The sequence below is a fragment of the Pseudophryne corroboree genome, chromosome 3 (genome assembly GCF_028390025.1).
Source record: "Pseudophryne corroboree isolate aPseCor3 chromosome 3, aPseCor3.hap2, whole genome shotgun sequence".
Classification (NCBI taxonomy): domain Eukaryota; kingdom Metazoa; phylum Chordata; class Amphibia; order Anura; family Myobatrachidae; genus Pseudophryne; species Pseudophryne corroboree.
In genome coordinates, this window is record NC_086446.1 from 541,433,517 (window position 1) to 541,457,713 (window position 24,197).

General features: G+C 45.5%; 1 protein-coding gene across 1 annotated transcript in view; it reads left to right on the plus strand.

The window, feature by feature from the left end:
- SLC25A10 (solute carrier family 25 member 10) overlaps positions 1 to 23,973 on the plus strand; it is a 38,926-nt gene extending 14,953 nt beyond the window's left edge. Inside the window, exons 4-11 of the mRNA XM_063961197.1 lie at positions 6,320 to 6,368; positions 15,737 to 15,778; positions 16,657 to 16,700; positions 16,783 to 16,853; positions 17,174 to 17,266; positions 22,332 to 22,409; positions 22,494 to 22,550; positions 23,098 to 23,973. Coding sequence (XP_063817267.1) covers positions 6,320 to 6,368; positions 15,737 to 15,778; positions 16,657 to 16,700; positions 16,783 to 16,853; positions 17,174 to 17,266; positions 22,332 to 22,409; positions 22,494 to 22,550; positions 23,098 to 23,199 — 536 coding nt within the window. The 3' untranslated portion in view covers positions 23,200 to 23,973. The remainder of the gene's footprint in view (positions 1 to 6,319; positions 6,369 to 15,736; positions 15,779 to 16,656; positions 16,701 to 16,782; positions 16,854 to 17,173; positions 17,267 to 22,331; positions 22,410 to 22,493; positions 22,551 to 23,097) is intronic.
- Positions 23,974 to 24,197: the final 224 nt, after the last annotated feature.

Below are 24,197 nucleotides of genomic sequence, written 5' to 3' on the forward strand. Positions count from 1 at the left end.
CTGTCCCGAAGAGCCGAGGTGATGGGTCGGAATTCTTTCCTTTTGAGCAGGGTGCTGGGTGCAATATCTTGGAATATTTGGATAGAATGTCCCATGAACTCCAGCTTTGAGAGCTTCCTAGCCTCCCTGAGCAGGTCCTCCTTAGCCGAATAGTAATGGCATCGCAGAATAACATCTCTGGGCTGAGCTGAATCCTGAGCGCGAGGGTGGAGAGCCCTGTGGGCCCTGTCCAATAAGAGTTGGTCTACCGGAGTTGAGGGCGACAGGTGCACAAACAGTTTCTTAAGGTAATCGTGTAGGGACGTCATATCAACGTCCTCAGGGACACCTCGGATGCGCAGATTATTACGTCGCGCCCTATTATCCTGGTCTTCTTGGCGTTCTAGGAGCAGTTGCATTTCCTGCTTGAGACTGAATTTCATCTCCCACTCCCTGATGGAAGGCAACCACCTCATCCATTTTAGACTCTAAGTGGTCCGTTCTGTCTCCAAGGTCGGTAACGTCAGCCTTAAGAGAGGCTATGGCCGTATGCACCTCCGAAAAGTATATACAAAGAATTGGCGCTCCACAATACACACACACTCCAATTAGATTCAGACGGCTGCTCACCAGTTGTGGGCGGGCAGCCCCAACAATGGATCAAAAATGTTGTGGAAAAAAGTAATGGGAGCGCTGAATGAGTCTAATATATAAATGTATTAGTAAAATAGTGTTTTAATAAACACATTAGTAGAAATAAAATTCATGAAATAGCCTAATAAAACATTGAAACAATATAATGGTGAAAAATCACATAAGTGTATATAAATAAATAAATAAGACTGCAATATATCTCCAGAACCGATGTATGTAAAGAAAGTCTTTTAGACCTTGATAAAGCTGCACTGATGCTTCTTAAAATTCAGCCGTGCGTCCACGAACTGAAATACATGTAGATAGGAGACTGATATGAGGTACCTCTATTGAAAAACACTGTTAAAATGTACGGTCTCTCCTCTCCTTATGCACATACAAGTCTCATTAGCGGACAGTGTCCCAGTGTTGGAAATGCGGACATCGGCGCTGTATTAATATGTAATGAATAGATGGTAATGGTATAAAGAAATCAATTTCTCTTATGGTGTATTAATTTCAGAAGGAAATGAATGCTTCATTTCCTTCTGATGAAACGGCCAGTGCTGCAGGCCGAGAAACGCGTTAAGGTACTCCATTGAAGGATTCCACCTGACTGCTACATTCTCCTGACACTTTTTGAGCTGTATACACTGAGTGGAACATAGCCGCAACCAAACGGATATTTCTCCAGCGGCGAGACAGTCTGCCTTCCTACTACACTGTGCCGTTGCACACCCAGATTGGTGCAGCGCTTACAGCGGAGAAGTATAGCCGCAACCAAACGGATATTTCACCAGCGACGTGATCAGCTGTACTCCCATTGCATCGAGCCGCTGCATACCCGGCTCAGTACAGCGCTCTCAACGGAGAGGCTTCTCCATCACCATAAGAGAAATTGATTTCTTTATACCATTACCATCTATTCATTACATATTAATACAGCGCCGGTGTCCGCATTTCCAACACTGGGATACTGTCCGCTAATGAGACTTGTATGTGCATAAGGAGAGGAGAGACCGTACATTTTAACAGTGTTTTTCAATAGAGGTACCTCATATCAGTCTCCTATCTACATGTATTTCAGTTCGTGGACGCACGGCTGAATTTTAAGAAGCATCAGTGCTGCTTTATCAAGGTCTAAAAGACTTTCTTTACATACATCGGTTCAGGAGATATATTGCAGTCTTTATTTATTTATATACACTTATGTGATTTTTCACCATTATATTGTTTCAATGTTTTTATTAGGCTATTTCATGAATTTTATTTCTACTAATGTGTTTAATAAAACACTATTTTACTAATAAATTTATATATTCGACTCATTCAGCGCTCCCATTTCTTTTTTCCACAACGTATGCACCACCGCCTGCACCGCCTGTACTGATTTCCTCGTCTCCTGAATTTCACGGAAAAGCCTTTGCAGATCTTTCCCGGTCAATGGGGAATGATCTGAGTCCTCTGAATCCGATATATCAGGCTGCGAGGGAGCCCCCTGTCCCGGAGATTTAGCATTTGAGTAGGCAAATTTTTTCAGGCTCTGGCTCAAATCCGCTCCGTGTTGCTTTTTGCCTCCTTTGGGCATGATGGAACGTACGTGTAGAACAGCTGGAGAAGATCACTGCATTACAGAGTTAGAAAAGTCCCGGTAGTAGGGATAGTATACTGTGTAGATTCTAACATAGGATGTCCCAGGACTCAGGACAGAATTCTGCGGATCACATCATTGGAAAAGTCAGCTCTCTCTCAGGCAGCTGGAATGCAACAATAAAGCCACCAGTAGATGGAGCTCCACCCACAAGGAGGTAGTGCCTACCAGGTGGAGGTCCCCAGCCACGGACCAGCCAAAAGCCAGGGCACCTCACTGTGACTGACCATCAGCCAGTGGGAAAGGAAGGAGCTCCGCAGTGCCCTTATCCAAAATGGCTGCCGGCGTCAGGAGAGGACTGAGCCTCCAGGGCCCAACGCCTCACAGGCACAGCCGAGCAGGCTCCACTGGTGCCAGCTGCAGAGAAACGGGATGCGCCCGGTCCACGGTGCAGGAGGGAGCACCTCCCGGCCAGCCGCGGAGGCGTCCGGCCCGATTGCAGGCTCACGGGAGCGGCAGCCGTCGTCACCACAGCTCCCGGCTCAGTGGGCGGAAGTAGGCTTTGGGACGGGCGCAGAGAACGGAGCCCGCTTACCCGCTCCACCAGGCCCACACAGGGAGGATGATTAGCACGGTGTGAAGGTGGAGGGAGCCAGATGCAGCAGGAGGCCGGGCGCCGGACAGAGCAGACGTAGCTGTGATTCCCACGGCGGGGAACTCCCGGCACCGGTCGGAGCAGAAATTGAGCCCCCGGCTTCTGGAGGATGTGCAGGCAAGGAGGCAGGAGGCCCCCTCCGGCTCCGGGACCCCACACAAGGTACAGGGGAGATAGGGGCGAGAGGCAGGGAGAGTTATATAGGCTCTGCAATAGGGCCAGAAGAGGCACTTTAGGAGGCTGAGTGCGGGAGCTCCTTCCAGACACGTCCACCTTGCTTGCCTGCCAGGCCACGCCCCCCATTTGATATTATTTTTAGGCATTTGTCATTAGTGACATTTAAAATTTGCACCATTATTATTTGAGGTGTTCATATTTACTAGATGGACATGAATGCAAATTTTATGAACCTTTGAGTTCAATGCATAGTACGTGGCCAGGGATGTGGCTGTTTTTTTGATTACACAGAGGACCTACTCACAGGTTAATCCTCTGGAACATTAATATAATTTTCTTTCTTTACACCCATTGCCTCACCTGTAAAAAAAAATCACGTGACCTCACATTGATATACTTATCCTTTTGAACTATTTCTGCCTAGAGTCTTAATGATACTAGATCAATATTAAATGATTAGGATTGACCTTTTATGTAGTACACTAGGAGGAGAAGTTGGATTATTGAGGTTTGTTGTTTCAACACTACTTGAATTATTAAGTGAAGTGGATACCTCACTGACTAATTATTACCCATTTGCACAAACCTATTATAAACCTCTGGCTGGAGAATTAGACCTGCATATTTGTCTGCATAAGTTTTTTAATCAATATAGTTTCTATGCAGTAGCGGATCTTGCCACGGGCAAGCAGGACTTTTGCCCGGGGCGCTGCCTTCCGGTGGGCGCCGCACCATGGCAAGATCTGCTACTCTGTGCCCCCTGCTGTGTCCCCCGCTGGTCCCGCTGTGAAGGGAAACTAGACGCTACGCGTCTAGTTTCCCTTCGTGTAGAGGACCTTTGCTGTGCGGTGCGCGATGACGTCATCGCGCACCGCACAGCATTGTGGGACTGACAGACGCTAGGGGTCATAATTGACCTCTAGTGTCTGTCATCCGAGGAAAGGAGCGGCGCCGGCGGAGATCTTCAGCGGTCGGGAGCGGGGATAGTAAGTATTTTTATTTTTTTCAGCGGCGCTATTCCACTGTACAGGGGGCGTAACTGACCATGCCCCCTGTATGAAGCCACGCCCCCATTTTCCGCCCGGGGCGCCAAAGGGTCTAGAACCGGCCCTGTTTCTATGTATGTTTGTCTTTTGAGAGACCTTTATTTATCTGAATTAAACTTAAGTTGTTAAACTTGTCATATGAGTGCCCCATGAATAGACCCACTTGTCTAAAAACTCCCCAGTCCGGCGACACCCTCCAGAGCACACCAGCTTAGTGCTGATGCAATGCGTCTCTCTGCACGGCCGACTCCACTGTGTGTGTGAGATCACAAATGCAGCCAGGGGCAGCGCTATCCCTGCTGTGGTGTTAGTGCAGGGGTCGTTGCCCAGTCAGTGCTACTGACCCTTCTTACATTGCCCTGCATATCCGCTTGCCATCTAAAAGATGGCCGCGATAATGACAGGGGTGCTTCATCTTGAGCACAATGCCAGAGTCATACATAGGGGAGATACCGTATCCGTGCACATAACGTGTGCTGATATCATTTCTCCCCTATATCGCCACTTCATACATCTACCCCACTATGTGGTATAAATAAACAGAAATGAAAAACCATGGATATAGGGTGCATAAAATAAGACAAATGGTTGGTTATAATATCTTTATGTATATTCGCCTGTCACAGAAATCTGTTTGCTGTAATATTCTATTCTTAATGCACATTCATGTAAGATATCGGATGATAAGTGTATAGATCAGTGAGAAGGAAGCAGATGTATAACCTGTACCAGGTTTCTACTTTTGGAAGTCTGTCCTAAAGGTATCCGGACTCCAGGTTGACAACAAAAAGGTCGATACCAATTGGTCGACACACCTTAGGTCGATATGGACAAAAGGTCGACATTAGTTTTTCACGATTTTTTTCTTTTCTTTTTTGGAACCTTTTCATACTTAACGATCCACGTGGACTACGATTGGAACGGTAATCTGTGCCGAGCGAAGCGAGGCACAGTGTCCGATGCGAGGGGACACGGTGCACTAATTGGTGTTCCCGGTCACTCTACGAAGAAAATGAAACCAAAAAAACATAAAAAACTCATGTCGACATTTTTCCATGTCGACCTAAGGTGTCGACCTTTTTGTTGTCGACCTGGAGTCCCAGACCCCTCCTAAAGGCTTAGAACTTCCAATGAGACTGCCTGTAATGATGGTGTTATGCAGATAAAGAGAACCTGCGTCTGCTGTTAACCATTTATGAGCCAATTTGGTCCACTGGTTAATGGGAGTGTAGGAAATAAGTCTGTGGATCAGAATGCAGGTAATGGCAAATACAGATCTGTGTGTGTGTGTGTGTGTGTGTGTGTGTGTGTGTGTGTGTGTGTGTGTGTGTGTGTGTGTGTGTGTGTGTGTGTGTGTGTGTGTGTGTGTGTGTGTGTTTTTTTTTTTTTTTTTTTTATCAACCCAAATAAATATATTTGGTTAAATTAAATGATATAATATAGAACAGTTCAAATACTGTAATCTAAATTCACACTCGCATCAGTCCAAAACCGGATAAGCCGTATTAGGAAGGAAGTTTCTCTGCCAGGGATTTCTGCTTACAGCCAGATGTACTCTTGGGGTTGTAGTACGGTATGCCGGCTCCCGGCGACCAGCATACCGGCGCCGGGAGGCCGACCTCCGGCATACCGAAAGCGTGGCGAGCGCTAAGGAGCCCCTTGTGGGCTCGCTGTGCTCACCACGCTGCAGGCACGGTGGCGCTCTACGCGCGTCACGCTATTTTATTCTCCCTCCAGGGGGGTCGTGGACCCCCACGAGGGAGAATAGCTGTCAGTATGTCGGGATTCCGGCGCCGGTATAATGTGCGCCGGTATCCTGACATTCGGCATACTGAAGACCACCCGTACTCTTGTATGATTTGATAGCAGTTACAGTTTGCCTACATTTACTATCTATACGCAGACAGATACCAGTCCACCACATATTTCTTTTCATCACTAATTAGGTGAAAACCGGTTCGTCCACCCCTCAACCCCTTCTCCTTCCATCGTTGTCATACTTGTAATCTGATGAGCCCAACAACATATGGCTACGTGACTCTGGCTGGGCTATGTACATTAAGTCTTTTCCTAGCACATCCCCTACAGCTGTGACCTACTATGGCGCTTTCTGCCTTTGGTGCTTGTCAACCTTGTTTGTTCAATGTCACATTTGGCAGCTGTCTTGTCTCAGAGTTATGAGTGGGCTGAAATTTGGTCTGGTCTTAGTAATGATTTGTTTTTGTATTTTATTTTTAGGTTTTACAGGGGGGTTTGTGGGAACCCCAGCAGACATGGTCAATGTCAGGTAAATGATTGTCTGTTTCTTTGTGACTGACTTCATATAAATGGCAGTGATATCTAATTAGAATTGTATAACCAGCTGGACAGATGTGTCATATTATATTGATGAGCGTATTATCACTAGTGTTTGTCTGGGGGCCTCCTGCATGTCTCCCTCATAGCACTGCACTTGTCACATATAGGCCTAGTATTGCTCTCACAAGGAAAGGTCATTTCCTCCCTATATTTCAGCTTATTCATCTCATTCTGAGAATGTGATTGGCTACAGGTTGTTCTAGTTAATAATTGGTAAAATTCCAAGCACCTGAGAGAGATGTGTGTGTGTGTGTGTGTGTGTGTGTGTGTATATGTATATGTGTGTATACATACATACATACATACATACATACATACATACATACATACATACATACATACATACATACATGGTATTACCAATGTCACATAAATGGTATAAAACCAGAAAATAACTGTGCTACTGTCCCCTTAATAAAAATGTATATAGCCCACTCTTACATGTTCACATTTATTAGTATAAACTTGCATAGTTAGGTTTGGGCGACCCCCGTGGGACTTTGGGTGGCGACACACCAGAACGATCACGATTGTGCGACAATTGTGAAACGATTTCCCTTGAACTTCCTGGGAGATCCCAGGCTCACAATTTGTTAAAAACGGTGCATTTGTGTCAAACAATCGCGATCTGATTCCGATGGTCATTAGATGGTCGGATACGGTGCATCGTGTGTTGCACAGTACGCCATGCGACAGTCTTGCAGAAAAAAACAGTCTCCAGGAAATGCCACTCAAATGGGCGGGTCGCACGATGATTGGAGATGCAAACACACACGCGATGGGCACCCAATAGAAGGTCGGATTGAGAATCTTTACTGCAATAGGTAAAATCTTCAATCCGACATACGAGCAGCGGGGGCGCGCATCGGATCAGAATCGTTGTCAAAACGGGTACAATTCTGCACCTTTTCCATAAAATCGATTGTACAACGTGTCGAAATGGGGGGAATGGAGGCCAAACCGTCCTGGTGTGTAGCCATACTTAGGGTTACAGTGGAAGGGTTATGTTTAGGATGCGGGGAGAGAGGGTTAGGTTTAGGCACCACCCTTGGGGTTGGGTTACACTCCTCTGGATGCCAATGTCTAAGCAACATAAAAAAAAAAGACTTTGTGTGGGCGCACTCTTGTTGAATTGGTAAATACCGTATGAAAAATAAAATTTCTCTGACGTCCTAGTGGATGCTGGGAACTCCGTAAGGACCATGGGGAATAGCGGCTCCGCAGGAGACTGGGCACAAAAGAAAAGCTTTAGGACTACCTGGTGTGCACTGGCTCCTCCCCCTATGACCCTCCTCCAAGCCTCAGTTAGATTTTTGTGCCCGAGCGAGCTGGGTGCAATCTAGGAGGCTCTCCTGAGCTTCTTAGGAAAAGTTAGTTTTAGGTTTTTTATTTTCAGTGAGACCTGCTGGCAACAGGCTCACTGCATCGAGGGACTAAGGGGAGAAGAAGCGAACCTGCCTGCTTGCAGCCAGCTTGGGCTTCTTAGGCTACTGGACACCATTAGCTCCAGAGGGACCGAACACAGGCCCAGCCTCGGAGTCCGGTCCCAGAGCCGCGCCGCCGGCCCCCTTACAGAGCCAGAAGCAAGAAGAGGTCCGGAAAATCGGCGGCAGAAGACATCAGTCTTCACCAAGGTAGCGCACAGCACTGCAGCTGTGCGCCATTGCTCCTCATGCACCACACGCTCCGGTCACTGATGGGTGCAGGGCGCTGGGGGGGGGGGGGCGCCCTGAGCAGCAATATAAACACCTTGGCTGGCTAAAATACATCACATATAACCCCCAGGGCTATATGGATGTATATTAACCCCTGCCAGATTCCTGAAAAAAGCGGGAGAAAAGTCAGCCGAGAAGGGGGCGGAGCCTATCTCCTCAGCACACTGGCGCCATTTTCCCTCACAGCTCCGCTGGAAGGACGTCTCCCTGACTCTCCCCTGCAGTCCTGCACTACAGAAAAGGGTAAAACAAGAGGGGGGGGGGGGGCACTAATTAGGCGCAGTATAATATACACAGCAGCTATAAAGGGAAAAACACTCTGTATGGTGTTATCCCAACATATATATAGCGCTCTGGTGTGTGCTGGCATACTCTCCCTCTGTCTCCCCAAAGGGCTAGTGGGGTCCTGTCCTCTATCAGAGCATTCCCTGTGTGTGTGCTGTGTGTCGGTACGTTGTGTCGACATGTATGAGGAGGAAAATGATGTGGAGGCGGAGCAATTGCCTGTAATGGTGATGTCACCCCCTAGGGAGTCGACACCTGAGTGGATGAGCTTATGGAAGGAATTACTTGAAAGTGTCAGCTCTTTACAAAAGACGGTTGATGACATGAGACAGCCGGCTACTCAGCTTGTGCCTGTCCAGGCGTCTCAAAGACCATCAGGGGCTCTAAAACGCCCGCTACCTCAGATGGCAGATACAGACACGGATACTGACTCCAGTGTCGACGATGAAGAGACGAATGTGACTTCCAGTAGGGCCACACGTTACATGATTGAGGCAATGAAAAATGTTTTACACATTTCTGATAGTACAAGTACCACTAAAAAGGGTATTATGTTTGGTGAGAAAAAACTACCTGTAGTTTTTCCTGCATCTGAGGAATTAAATGAAGTGTGTGATGAAGCGTGGGTTTCTCCCGATAAAAAAACTGATAATTCCTAAAAAGTTATTGGCATCATACCCCTTCCCGCCAGAGGATAGGGCACGTTGGGAAACACCCCCTAGGGTGGATAAAGCGCTCACACGCTTGTCAAAACAGGTGGCACTACCGTCTCCTGATACGGCCGCCCTTAAGGAACCTGCTGACAGAAAGCAGGAGAATATCCTAAAATGTATATACACTCACACGGGTGTTATACTGCGACCAGCAATCGCCTCAGCCTGGATGTGCAGTGCTGGGGTGGCTTGGTCGGATTCCCTGACTGAAAATATTGATACCCTGGATAGGGACAGTATATTACTGACTATAGAGCATTTAAAAGATGCATTTTTATATATGCGTGATGCACAGAGGGATATTTGCCGACTGGCATCAAGAGTAAGTGCGCTGTCCATATCTGCCAGAAGAGGGTTATGGACGCGGCAGTGGTCAGGTGATGCTGATTCCAAAAGGCATATGGAAGTATTGCCTTATAAAGGGGAGGAGTTATTTGGGGTAGGTCTATCGGACCTGGTATCCACGGCAACTGCTGGGAAATCCACATTTTTACCCCAGGTAGCCTCTCAACATAAAAAGACGCCGTATTATCAGGCGCAGTCCTTTCGCCCGCTTGCCCTTATGGGGCCGAAAGGCTCCTCATTTCTGCCCCATGGCAGAGGGAGAGGAAAAAGGCTGCAGCAAACAGCCAGTTCCCAGGAACAGAAGCCCTCTCCCGCTTCTGCCAAGTCCTCAGCATGACGCTGGGGCTCTACAAGCGGACTCAGGCACTGTGGGGGCCCGTCTCAAGAATTTCAGCGCGCAGTGGGCTCACTCACAAGTGGACCCCTGGATCCTTCAGGTGGTATCTCAGGGGTACAAATTGGAATTCGAGACGTCTCCCCCTCGCCGTTTCCTAAAGTCTGCCTTACCGACGTCTCCCTCAGACAGGGAGGCGGTATTGGAAGCCATTCACAAGCTGTATTCACAGCAGGTGATAATCAAGGTACCCCTCCTGCAACAGGGAAAGGGGTATTATTCCACGCTGTTTGTGGTACCGAAGCCGGATGGCTCGGTGAGACCTATTTTAAATCTAAAATCTTTGAACACTTACATACAGAGGTTCAAATTCAAGATGGAGTCACTCAGAGCGGTGATCGCGAACCTGGAAGAAGGGGATTATATGGTGTCTCTGGACATCAAGGATGCTTACCTCCATGTCCCAATTTACCCTTTTCACCAAGGGTACCTCAGGTTTGTGGTACAGAACTGCCACTATCAGTTTCAGACGCTGCCGTTTGGATTGTCCACGGCACCCCGGGTCTTTACCAAAGTAATGGCCGAAATGATGATACTCCTTCGAAGGAAGGGAGTTTTAATTATCCCTTACTGGGACGATCTCCTGATAAGGGCAAGATCCAAGGAACAGTTGGTAGTCGGAGTAGCACTATCTCAAGTAGTGCTGCGGCAGCACGGTTGGATTCTCAATATCCCAAAATCGCAGCTGATCCCGACGACACGTCTTCTATTCCTAGGGATGATCCTGGACACAGTCCAGAAAAAGGTGTTTCTCCCGGAAGAGAAAGCCAGAGAGTTATCCGAGCTAGTCAGAAACCTCCTAAAACCAGGCCAAGTATCAGTGCACCAATGCACAAGGGTCCTGGGAAAAATGGTAGCTTCCTACGAAGCAATCCCATTCGTTAGATTCCACGCAAGAACATTCCAGTGGGACCTGCTGGACAAATGGTCCGGATCGCATCTTCAGATGCATCAGCGGATAACCCTGTCCCCAAGGACAAGGGTGTCTCTCCTGTGGTGGTTGCAGAGTGCTCATCTTCTAGAGGGCCGCAGATTCGGCATTCAGGACTGGGTCCTGGTGACCACGGATGCCAGCCTGCGAGGCTGGGGAGCAGTCACACAGGGAAGAAACTTCCAGGGCTTGTGGTCAAGCCTGGAGACATCACTTCACATAAATATCCTGGAGTTAAGAGCCATTTACAATGCTCTAAGCCAAGCAAGACCTCTGCTTCAAGGTCAGCCGGTGCTGATCCAGTCGGACAACATCACGGCAGTCGCCCACGTAAACAGATAGGGCGGCACAAGAAGCAGGAGGGCAATGGCAGAAGCTGCAAGGATTCTTCGCTGGGCGGAAAATCATGTGATAGCACTGTCGGCAGTGTTCATTCCGGGAGTGGACAACTGGGAAGCAGACTTCCTCAGCAGACACGACCTCCACCCGGGAGAGTGGGGACTTCACCCAGAAGTCTTCCACATGATGATAAACCGTTGGGAAAAACCAAAGGTGGACATGATGGTGTCCCGCCTCAACGAAAAACTGGACAGGTATTGCGCTAGGTCAAGGGACCCTCAAGCAATAGCTGTGGACGCTCTGGTAACACCGTGGGTGTACCAGTCAATGTATGTGTTCCCTCCTCTGCCTCTCATACCCAAGGTGCTGAGAATTATACGGCGGGGAGGAGTAAGAACTATTCTCGTGGCTCCGGATTGGCCAAGAAGGACTTGGTACCCGGAACTTCAAGAGATGCTCACAGAGGACCCGTGGCCTCTACCTCTGAGAAGGGACCTGCTCCAGCAGGGACCCTGTCTGTTCCAAGACTTACCGCGGCTGCGTTTGACGGCATGGCGGTTGAACGCCGGATCCTAAAGGAAAAAGGCATTCCAGACGAAGTCATCCCTACTTTGATAAAAGCCAGAAAGGATGTAACCGCAAAGCATTATCACCGCATCTGGCGAAAATATGTTGCGAGGCCAAAAAGGCCCCGACGGAGGAATTTCAACTGGGTCGATTCCTGCATTTCCTGCAAACAGGAGTGTCTATGGGCCTAAAATTAGGATCCATTAAGGTCCAGATTTCGGCCCTGTCGATTTTCTTTCAGAGAGAACTGGCTTCAGTGCCTGAAGTCCAGACGTTTGTTAAGGGAGTGCTACATATACAGCCTCCTTTTGTGCCTCCAGTGGCACCCTGGGATCTGAATGTTGTTTTGGTTTTCCTAAAATCACATTGGTTTGAACCACTCAACACTGTGGACTTAAAATATCTCACATGGAAAGTGGTCATGTTGTTGGCCCTGGCTTCAGCCAGGCGTGTGTCCGAATTGGCGGCTTTATCCTGTAAAAGCCCTTACCTGATTTTTCATACGGACAGGGCAGAATTGAGGACTCGTCCTCAATTTCTCCCAAAGGTGGTTTCAGCGTTTCATCTGAACCAGCCTATTGTGGTACCTGCGGCTACTAAGGACTTGGAGGACTCCAAGTTGCTGGACGTTGTCAGGGCCCTGAAAATATATGTTTCCAGGACGGCTGGAGTCAGAAAATCTGACTCGCTATTTATCCTGTACGCACCCAACAAGCTGGGTGCTCCTGCTTCTAAGCAGACTATTGCTCGCTGGATTTGTAGTACTATTCAGCTTGCGCATTCTGTGGCAGGCCTGCCACAGCCAAAATCTGTAAAAGCCCACTCCACAAGGAAGGTGGGCTCATCTTGGGCGGCTGCCCGAGGGGTCTCGGCTTTACAACTCTGCCGAGCTGCTACTTGGTCAGGGTCAAATACTTTTGTAAAATTTTACAAATTTGACACTCTGGCTGAGGAGGACCTGGAGTTTTCTCACTCGGTGCTGCAGAGTCATCCGCACTCTCCCGCCCCTTTGGGAGCTTTGGTATAATCCCCATGGTCCTTACGGAGTTCCCAGCATCCACTAGGACGTCAGAGAAAATAAGAATTTACTTACCGATAATTCTATTTCTCGTAGTCCGTAGTGGATGCTGGGCGCCCATCCCAAGTGCGGATTATCTGCAATACTTGTACATAGTTATTGTTAACAAATCGGGTTATTGTTGTTGTGAGCCATCTATCCAGAGGCTCCTCTGTTATCATGCTGTTAACTGGGTTCATATCACAAGTTGTACGGTGTGATTGGTGTGGCTGGTATGAGTCTTACCCGGGATTCAAAATCCTTCCTTATTGTGTACGCTCGTCCGGGCACAGTATCCTAACTGAGGCTTGGAGGAGGGTCATAGGGGGAGGAGCCAGTGCACACCAGGTAGTCCTAAAGCTTTTCTTTTGTGCCCAGTCTCCTGCGGAGCCGCTATTCCCTATGGTCCTTACGGAGTTCCCAGCATCCACTACGGACTACGAGAAATAGAATTATCAGTAAGTAAATTCTTATTTTTAACATTTAATAGCTCATCATTTAAAATATTAAAATGTCTCACAGAAGGAAGCTAGGAGCAATAGCAAAATTATAAACAAACTCAAAACATAACAACAATACAAGTTAAATCACCATTTGAATGTTCTTCCTAAAAAAATAAATAAATAAAAATCATTCAATCAAAGAACATCCACACCCAATTAGTATACGAAAAATGTAATGATATTATTTTTTTTTATTTTTCGGAATAACATCCGAATGGTGATTTAACTTATATTGTTATGTTTTGAGTTTGTAATTTTACTATTGCTCCTAGCTTCCTTCTGTGAGACATTTAAATATTTTGAGCTATTAAATGTTACTTTTTATTTTTCACACGGTATTTACTGATTCAACAAGAGTGCGCCCACACGCAGTCTTCTTTTTTTATTTTTATTTTTTATGTTGCTTACATATTATTCTCTGACTCTGGGCGCACCACCAAACTGACTTACCGAATTGATATATTTTGTATTGATACTGTCACACTCTGGTTAATCATTGACTATATATAATATCTTAACTGGTGCTTAATCATCCCTGTTCTTTGCATTTGTTGGATGCCAATGTCGTTCTCCTGTCTGCATCCCGATAGCCGGCATTTCGTTCCCAACCCGGAGCTTCATGTTAATAGAAAATTACAGCCAGTCTCCTTAAATCCACTCTATCTGCAGATATTATCAGTGTATATAAATATAGAAAGTTGAGCGTATTACATAGTATAGTTTGAAAATGCCCCCAGTATTGTATTTGTAGACAAATGTGCTAGGTACTGTCCCTGATATGAACACCTCCACAGCACACAGCCAGACCAGCGGTCACCAAGATACACCCACAAGTGAACAGTGATTGTATACAGCATAGCTTCTCAAACGGTCCTCAGGATCCCAAACAGTCAACCTTTTTCAGGTAGCCAGCAGATGCAGACGAGTATTTATTACTCACTGACACACTTTAAAAGGTCCACAGGTGGAGCTAATTATTTCACTTGTGACTCTGTGAGAAGACCTGGAAAACATGCACTGTGTGGGGTCCTGAGAACCGAGTTTGAGTAACTGTGGTATACAGTATACAGGTCCCTTAGCTGAGCAGAGGTTTCGGTCCGCCAAATAGTACAAGGTCCCATCTGCTCTTAATTCTTGGTCTCCTGGTACCCACCAGTGACGTGCGGTGAGGTCAGTGACTGGTAAGGCACATAAACCCCCCCCCCCCCTGCAAAAAAACCCCCAAAGGGTTCCCCTTATTTAAGTCAAACCAGCACCAGTCTGAACCAGCCAGGGGTGATAATGCAATAGCAGGGGAGACACTCAGTATGGGGTCCCCCACCCATAACATTAAACACCCCCCAAACCAGTCAACCCAGGGCTGGAATTCCTCAAAGCGGGGACCCCAAAAATTTCAATGGGGTACCCCCTCCTGAGCAACAACCAGCACTCAGTGCTATGCCCCGCACCACTGGTGGCGGTGGGTGCGGGGTTTATGACATACTAATATTATTCTTTACAGGTGGCCTACAGGTCCCAGCATGCCGGCACTTGGAGAACCACAAGTGCCAGCATGCCCAGACATTAAAGACCTGCTGGCACCCGTAGTCCGCCTGTAAAGAAAATATTAAAATAAAAACACAACGCCTAATATTTAAATCTGCTGGTAGGGACTGGATCCTCTTGGATCCAGGTCTTCTGCCGGGTCCCGCCACCACAACTTCTGCTGTGTTGCGCTGCCGCATGTGCTCGCTGGCCAGCATCTGCAGGACTGACAGGGGCGTACTTTCAGGTGGGCTGAATGCACGCACCTGTCATTGAGGCACATGTACTGGTGCCGCTGTACATTGTTTTTTCAATGGGCTTTTTCAGCCCATGGCTTTGCCCTGCCCACCCCCTGCTTCCCGAACTTTAGTATTCGCAGCTGGTGGCACCTCTCCCACTGCCTCCCATCTCCAAATGCAGGTAATTTCTAGGGGGGGGAATGATTAAAATAGTAAAATATATCTATATAACAGAATCTGTGTTATCATCTTTGTAGGTGTTGAATGTGCTGACAGAGTTATGGTAGATTCAGGGGGAAAGGGAATGGGAGCCAGCTGGTATTCCTGTTGCTGGACAAGCTTGTGCTGGCGAGAATTTGGGGTGGCAGTCCATGCAGTTCAAATATGCCGAGAGGGTCCAGCATAAAGGAGAGCAGCAACGCATTTCATCCACTGCTGTGGACTTTCCAATCCAATTCAACCTGACACACTGTAAAATGCCATAGGATAAAATTATTCTGAATAATTTGTCCAGTTATCTTGGCTACTAAACGTTTACTAATGAAACAATCTATGTGCAGTTCAGTGTACAGTTGAAATTTTAACATTTTGCAATATCTTAACACGAATGAAGAGGGTGTATAGCGGTTTCTGATAAAGGTCTTCAAAATTAGTTTTTTTTTATTGTTTTTGTTTCCCCTCCCAGGATGCAGAATGATATGAAATTACCAGTACATCTGAGACGCAAGTAAGGCTGGTGTGCGTTAGATAAGTGTCCTTTTGATATATCCACCACCACTCTGCATAAGATCTCCACTAAACATGCATGTCTAAATAATGGGGGTCATTCCGAGTTGATCGCTCGCTAGCTAGTTTTAGCAGCCCTTACAAATGCTATGCTGCCGCCCACTGGGGAGTGTATTTTAGCTTAGCAGAAGTGCGAACGCATGTGCAGCCGAGCTCTGCAAAAACACCTTGTGCAGTTTCAGAGTAGCTCTGAACCTACTCAGCGCTTGCGATCAGCCTATACATGTGCGGGTTTGATGTCATACACCCGCCCAGCCACACTTACATTTTTGCAAACACTCCTTGAAAACGGTCAGTTGACACCCAGAAACGCCCCCTTCCTGTCAATCTTCTTGCGGCCGTCAGTGCGACTGAAAACTTTGCTTGAACCTGTGCAAAACAACAAATGCCTTTTGTGCCCGTACGTCGTGCGCGCGCATTGCGGTGCATGCGCAGTAATGCTGATTTTTAGCCTGATCGCTGCGCTGCGAACAACGGCAGCTAGCGATCAACTCGGCATGACCCCCATTGTGCAGGACTTCTATGTACTCTTGTCCTATACAAAGAGCCTGGTACATGTGACTATTCTGCACCAGAGCTTTCCAGAATCCACTATTACAGTCCAGGGTTTAAGGATATCCATGCTTAAGCACAGGTGACTTGGTCAAAATCAAATTAACTGAGGTACTATCTGTACTCAAGCATGAATGTCCCTAAAACCTGGACTTTGAGAAACCCTGTTCTACACCAATATCCTCATTAGATGGTACCTAAATAAGATCGGGGGGTGCTGTGTATATTTTTAGTATTGCACCATAATCACTTCATCTGTTTCTCCAGCTATGCTCACGCGATAGATGGCATGTTCCGAGTTGTGCGAGAAGGTAATCCCTTGATTTGAGAATGGTGAAGAATGAATATTGGCCATGTTGTGAATGTGAAAGACTTATCACTATTGTTATTTAGAGGGATTCAGGAAGCTTTTCTCGGGAGCCACCATGGCATCCAGCAGAGGAGCGCTGGTGACTGTAGGACAGGTGAGGGCACACACACATTGTTAAAGGAACCACTGCACCTCCTTTACATTGCCATTAAAGTAGTACATCTCTACAGCAGGTCATTGACCCCTCTCTTAAATGTTGTCTCTCTCTAAACTTGCTTCCTGTATGTCCTCCTATTGCTGTAACTGGATGCAGAGACCGGCCACACAGCACGCTATCCAACCAATATTAGTGTGATCTATTAGCGCTTTGTGGAGAAGTAGTTTTGTTAAAGGAAACAATGTCCGCTTATATTTTAATTCACTGACTCTCGGACTAACCCCTCATGGATAATGGGTTTCTCCTTTCTCCCACAGCTGGCATGCTACGATCAGGCAAAGCAGTTGGTTTTGAACACGGGTTATATGTCTGATAACATTTTCACACACTTCTTAGCCAGCTCCATTGCGGTAAGTTCACTTAAAACGAAAAATAAAATAAAATTATAGATAGATCTTGGATCTGTTATGCAGAGTACTGATGAGATTCAAGAAATGAAGGTAGTTTAGTTGGCATACCCTAGACACAGAAACTATCCCCATATATCTCCTACAGCTACAGAGGTGGGCGCTCCTGCAAATCTATGCTAATCTGCATTGTCTGCACCATCTGACATTAGAGCAACCCTGTGGTTCTTCCAACGCATTCCCTGGCATGGCTGCCACCAAAAGCAATCCTCCAGGAACGCCTGTTGGAATTGCATGGATCTCCATGCAATGCCAAGCTGCATCTTCTGGCGGTTACCATCGGGACGCATGTGCAGATTGGGGTACAAGCGTCCACCTCTGAATCAAGCTCACTTGAGGAGCACTGATGGCTGCATAGTCTTGTGACCAGATGACTTCGCTACGCCAGGCAAGCACAGATTTTTGACACTGATAGAGATGGGTACCATCTTCTTTATTGAGTGGGCTTACTTCAGCGCTCCTAGGGATTTCCTCTCAAGATAGATTAGTAATACCACTATTCTGATATCTGTGTGTTTTACTAATGGATCAGCAGACCTGAAGGTATAGCCGAAACAGGTGTCTTAATTTACAATGTACCACATCCAATTACAACCAGTATGTTACATATAAATATAAGAATCAAACCATAATTAACATCCCAACCTGAAATTTAACATCTATGTGTATATATGTTAAATTTATAAATATAATAAATAAATAAATGTCATATATTTGAATGTATTTCCAAATGACAAATATATGGATCAATTATGAATGCATAATGGTTCAAATAGTCAGTTTAAATATACATACCCTCCAACTGTACCTTTTTAATAGGTACAGTACCTTTTTTTTTATGGTCTGTGCCGATTTTTGGCTCTCCAAACTTCCATTGAAAGTATAGGAAAAAGGGTGTGGCCACGCCCCCTTTACCCGCGGTCACGCCCATTTTTCGGATTTGTACCGATTTTTCTGTGTAAAATGTTGGAGGGTATGAATATATGCAACTTTATCTTGCTCCCAAGCTTGGTATGTCTATCTTGGGTTTCACACATACAGTATGTACTGTTAATATGCACTTTCAAGCGACAAATCAGTGGTTAATTTGGCAAATCATGCATTTACATGGTGTGACAAACGGCAAGTTCACAGGATAACCTATGATTGTACCTTCTTGTGCTTGTCTGCATATACTATCGGAAAGCAGACAAGTGGGTAAAAAGGCAAATAGCTTGTTCGCAGGAAATGTATCAGCTAGTAGTTAACCCAACATATCACATGTGTACACAACTGCGTTTGACAAATGGTAATGATATCAGTATCTCTGGAGATATGCTACCTCAGATAATTCTGTATGTATATAATTTCAAGTAGCAAATCAATGATTAGTTCAATATATCATACATTCATCAAGTACGCAGGCTAATCTATAATTGTACCTTCTTGTGTTTGCATACACCTTCAGACAGAAAGCAGTTGATTGATTGGGCAATTAGCCTGTTTGCAGGGAGAGTGTCAGTTAGCAAATTAGTGGTTAATCCAACATATCAATGGTTAATTCAGTTGTACACCAACAGATGTGGATAGTGTCAATATCTCATGAGATATGTTACCTCTGATAAATTAAATTAAAACGTCTTGGGAACAATTTGGTAAGCACATATAGGTGGGAATTCAATTGTTTGAAAAGTCGGTTGGGTGTCTTTTTTTTTATTTTTATTTTATTTTTCTCCCTGTCAAAACAGACACACAACTGACTTTCCAAACTATTGAATACCCCCCACAGAGCTTAAAGAGAGAAGGAGATGGATGTTACTGTCTGGACTATTTCTACTTCTCCCCCATGTGTCTGGTGATAGACACTGAATGGGGGAGTGAGGAAACAGAATCCAATCCCAAATGACTGAAGAAAGGAAATAAATGAATCTGCTTTTGGTCAGAGACTGCCCTAAACACTTGATCCCCATTAGTAAAAACCAGGGCAGGGAGTCGGTTATTCTCACAGGATAGACCTAAATTGCAAAATGGACAACCTATTTAGGTTGGTATACCCATTAGAGCTCCAAAGGTCCGCGCACAGACCGGAGCCAGTGGTTTACCCATACATGCGTTTCACCGTACTGTGACTTGTTCACTGGGAGCCCAAAGTGCTTGTTTAAATTCCACAAATTCTAGCTAAATAGCCAGTTTCTCTCAAGAATGGGATGTGTTGTGTGATGGACGGTTTTTCCATCCAATCAGTACTCTCCACCTAATCAGTAGAGTGTCTGTTTGATGGACAGGCTTGTTGCCTATCATTACCTACCATTTCACACTAGTTTCAACGGAGATAGATCTGACTGTATACACTTTGTGCGTCTGTTTACTTTAACTTAGCCCAAGTTGTTTCCAGTATATTGCTTGTGTAATCACTGGTCATCCCAGGAGTAAAACGGCTAAATTGTACAATGACAGATTATCCAAGCACGGATTTGAACTACTCAGGGATTACCCAGAAATCTCAGTAGTGTGATAGCGTCATCTCTGACGTTTTAAATACTTGCTATGGTTGACCTCATTGCTTTCAAATAAAAAGGCACCTTTTACATCTTAATAGTGTTTCTTTACTAGCTATGTGATCAGATTCTATGGTGTGACAGATCTCTCAGGAGCGAGAGTATCTGTTTGTACCTGTTCACTGATCACATTGCGGCTGCTATTTACTCCTGTAGTAAGCCTAATGTCTACATCGAACAGTTAAAGAATGGAGTAGAGTTTGGCACTGCTGTGAAAGTTGCAGATGCAGGTGTATTAAGGCATGTCCATTGCTAAAGGTGCTTGAGATAATCACAGCATACAGATGTCTCAGAAGTACAATCCTCTCTGGATGGACAGAGGTTACACACATTCAGGGCTCAAAGGCCCTCATTTTATCCAGTGCTAACACAATGCCACTGGGTCCCTTAACCAATCAAGCTAATTGCATATGCTGTGCATGCACACATTTAACATTGGGGGTCATTCCGAGTTGTTCGCTCGTTATTTTTTTTCTCGCAACGGAGCGATTAGTCGCTAATGCGCATGCGCAATGTCCGCAGTGCGACTGCGCCAAGTAAATTTGCTATGCAGTTAGGAATTTTACTCACGGCATTACAAGGTTTTTTCTTTGTTCTGGTGATCGGAGTGTGATTGACAGGAAGCGGGTGTTTCTGGGCGGAAACAGGCCGTTTTATGAGAGTGTGTGAAAAAACGCTACCGTTTCTGGGAAAACGCGGGAGTGGCTGGAGAAACGGAGGAGTGTCTGGGCGAACGCTGGGTGTGTTTGTGACGTCAAACCAGGAACGACAAGCACTGAACTGATCGCAGATGCCGAGTAAGTCTGGAGCTACTCAGAAACTGCTAAGAAGTGTCTATTCGCAATTTTGCTAATCTTTCGGTCGCAATTTTGATAAGCTAAGATTCACTCCCAGTAGGCGGCGGCTTAGCGTGTGCAAAGCTGCTAAAAGCAGCTTGCGAGCGAACAACTCGGAATGACCCCCATTGTCCCTAATGCACAGTGGGGAGTGGACACTACTCTCTGCCTGAGACTACCTGGGCAGGTAACCACAGATGTTGGCAAGTTTGGAGCAGGGGATGGTCCCTCTAAATCTTTTAGGATCCTGCTGGGTGACTTTATCAGCTCTGGCCGAATTTGTTCTCCAGAGGCTGGGAGAGAAAATGCCCAGGCAGCAGTTTGCTGGCTACCGAGTTTAAGTTCTTTATAGCTCCATTGATGCAATTAGCTGGTTGTGCTGACCTGCTCTCTCCGAGTTATAAGGCTGCAGAGGAAATTATTCTGTTTCCTAGAAGGGGTATGTGAGGGACGGTATCCGGACTCCAGGTCGACAACAAAAAGGTCGACACACCTTAGGTCGCCGCCAATTGGTCGACACACCTTAGGTCGACATGGGCAAAGGGTCGACATGGAAAAAGGTCGACATGAGTTTTTCACAATTGTTTTTTCTTTTTTGGAACCTTTTCATACTTAACGATCCACATGGACTACGATTGGAACGGTAATCTGTGCCAAGCGGAGCGAAGGCACCATGCGAGGGGACGCGGTGCACTAATTGGGGTTCCCGGTCACTCTACGAAGAAAACGACACCAAAAAGACATAAAAAACTCACGTCGACCTTTTTCCATGTCGACCTTTTGTCCATGTCGACCTAAGGTGTGTCGACCTTTTTGTTGTCGACCTGGAGTCCCAGACCCGTGAGGGACCCAGCAGCCCACATTTAAAGCATGTTACCAGACTGTTAAATAAGCTCTGTGCTTTACAGAAAAAATTATTTTAATACACTTTAACATTTTGTACAGTATTTCTTCATGTGCTGTTATAACAGTCTCAGCGCCGAGACTTTAACAATTTTTCTGCTGGTGGCATTTGCAGCTATTATTCTGATCCCTGCACACTTTGTTCCATGCTGTGCCCTGCAGTAACCCTTTCTCGTGCTGGGGCACTGATAGCTAGTTTCCTGGCCCCCAGCATTCCTCCACCTGCAGCCTGGGATATTGTAAGTGCTTTTGCTAACCTGACGAATAGCCGCAGCAGCTGGAGTCAGTCAGGACTGCAGCGCTTCTTGCTGTCCCCCCAGACTGCATTGCTTCCTGTCAAAATAGTGACGATTGGATTGGCTTAAATGCTGCAGCTGCCATCTTGACCACATGGGGCAGGTCTCTGTCCACAAATTTAAGTAGGACATACTTTATTTATTTAAAAAGTACCACAGTACATATCCAGTACATGTATTTTATAGTCTGTCAGCCCTTCACCTTTTAGATTGTACGATCGCAAGAGCAGGGCCTTCTTTCCTCATGTGCCTTTTCTTTTCTTACACACACTTCCTACTCCCTTTGATGGCACCTAACCCCTGGTCTTCCATACCTGTCCTATATTGTCTTGAACTGTGTAATGGTCGCTGCGGATCCCTTGTGGCACCATATAAATAAAGGATGATAATAATAGTGTTAGAGATATTATATTGTAATCCCTGGTCTTTCCTGTAGGGTGGGTGTGCTACATTCCTTTGCCAGCCACTGGATGTCATGAAAACACGACTCATGAATTCCAAGGGGGAGTACAGGGTAAGTGCTGCCTCTGTGTACATGCTGTACTCACATGTGTGAAATAACCTATGTGTAACCTGTACTGCTTATATCCTCTGCTAGGGAGTTGTCCATTGTGCGATGGAGACTGCAAAATTGGGACCACTGGCATTCTATAAGGTGATTATGGGGTTGGGAAAGCTTTGTGGAATGCTCTGTATACGGGGATACACTATGGTTTTGACATAACAGCAGCTCTAGTATATGATATATAATACAGGTTGAGTATCCCATATCCAAATATTCCGAAATACGGAATATTCCGAAATACGGACTTTTTTGAGTGAGAGTGAAATAATGAAACCTTTGTTTTTTGATGGCTCAATGTACACAAACTTTGTTTATTACACAAAGTTATTAAAAATATTGTATTAAATGACCTTCAGGCTGTGTGTATAAGGTGTATATGAAACATAAATGAGTTGTGTGAATGTACCTTCAGGCTGTGTGTATAAGGTGTATATAAAACAAATGTATTCTGTGCTTAGATTTAGGTCCCATCACCATGATATCTCATTATGGTATGCAATTATTCCAAAATACGGAAAAATCCGATATCCAAAATACCTCAGGTCCCAAGCATTTTGGATAAGGGATACTCAACCTGTTTAAATGTTTTTTTTTTTTTTTTTTTGCTGCTTTCTAACCACCTCATATTTGGTCCCAGGGTCTTGTTCCTGCCGGCATCAGACTTGTACCACACACCGTTCTGACCTTCGTCTTTCTCGAACAATTGAGAAAATATTTTGGGATCCGTGTCCCTGCATAATATTGGCCTTGGGAGTTGCTGGCTAAACCCGCCGTTTTCTGTCTCGCAAACACTACTGATCAGGGAGTGAGGATGCCGGAGTGTTGTCCCCCTAATGATCGCTACACTGTGGGAGGATGCAATTGGCTTTGGTGAGGCGGATCTCCACAATGAAGAGGAGCAGAGACTGTTTCATAGCAGGACTATTCGTGTAAAGTAGACTTCTCCAGCCAATCAGACCTTAGACTTTGGTTTAAAAGCTCTGACCTCTGGCCTCGGAGAATAAATGATTTCCCGGACAATGCCACTAAATTTCCTTTCAATAGCCTTTTGTCAGACAAAGCACACGTGAGCCATTAACCAATCAAACTGAACTAGCAATTGCATTTAGATGCAACATTTGCCCAGAGCCACAACAACTAATTTTGCTATGTCTGTCTAGTGCAATTTAGACTAAAGTAGACCCTACTTGTGCTTAAGTGTAAATTTGTACTTGAATACGAAGTTTCTGAATGACCCCTATTGTGTGCAGTGCATTCTCTGTGCTCATGAGCTGCCGATAAACTTCACTGCATACTTACTGTGATTATTTTTAATTCTATTAACTGTAATCTTGCATTTTTTGTTTTGTATAAATTAGAATCATGGACATTTTAATATAAATCTATTTAATAGAATTGAGTAACAATGTGGTGATCAGTTTTTAATAAATACTGTTCTGAATGTTGCATATCTAGAAACTTGAAGTAAACATAACTGTTTCACTGTACATGAATAAAAGTAACTGTTTCTTGACCACTTGTGCATATTTTATTGTTCTGAAAGATTTTATTGAAAGTGAGAGTGCTGTGCTAATCGTCATCCATAAGTAGGTCACTTGTGGCTATAACCTTTTTTATAGGACATCTGCTAAATGTTTTACTATTATAGGAGCTATGCAGTGCACACATCAGCCACACTTATGGTAGCGCCTGAATCACAAATGGGTGATTTTAAGGACAAATTGAGGTTCCAATGCT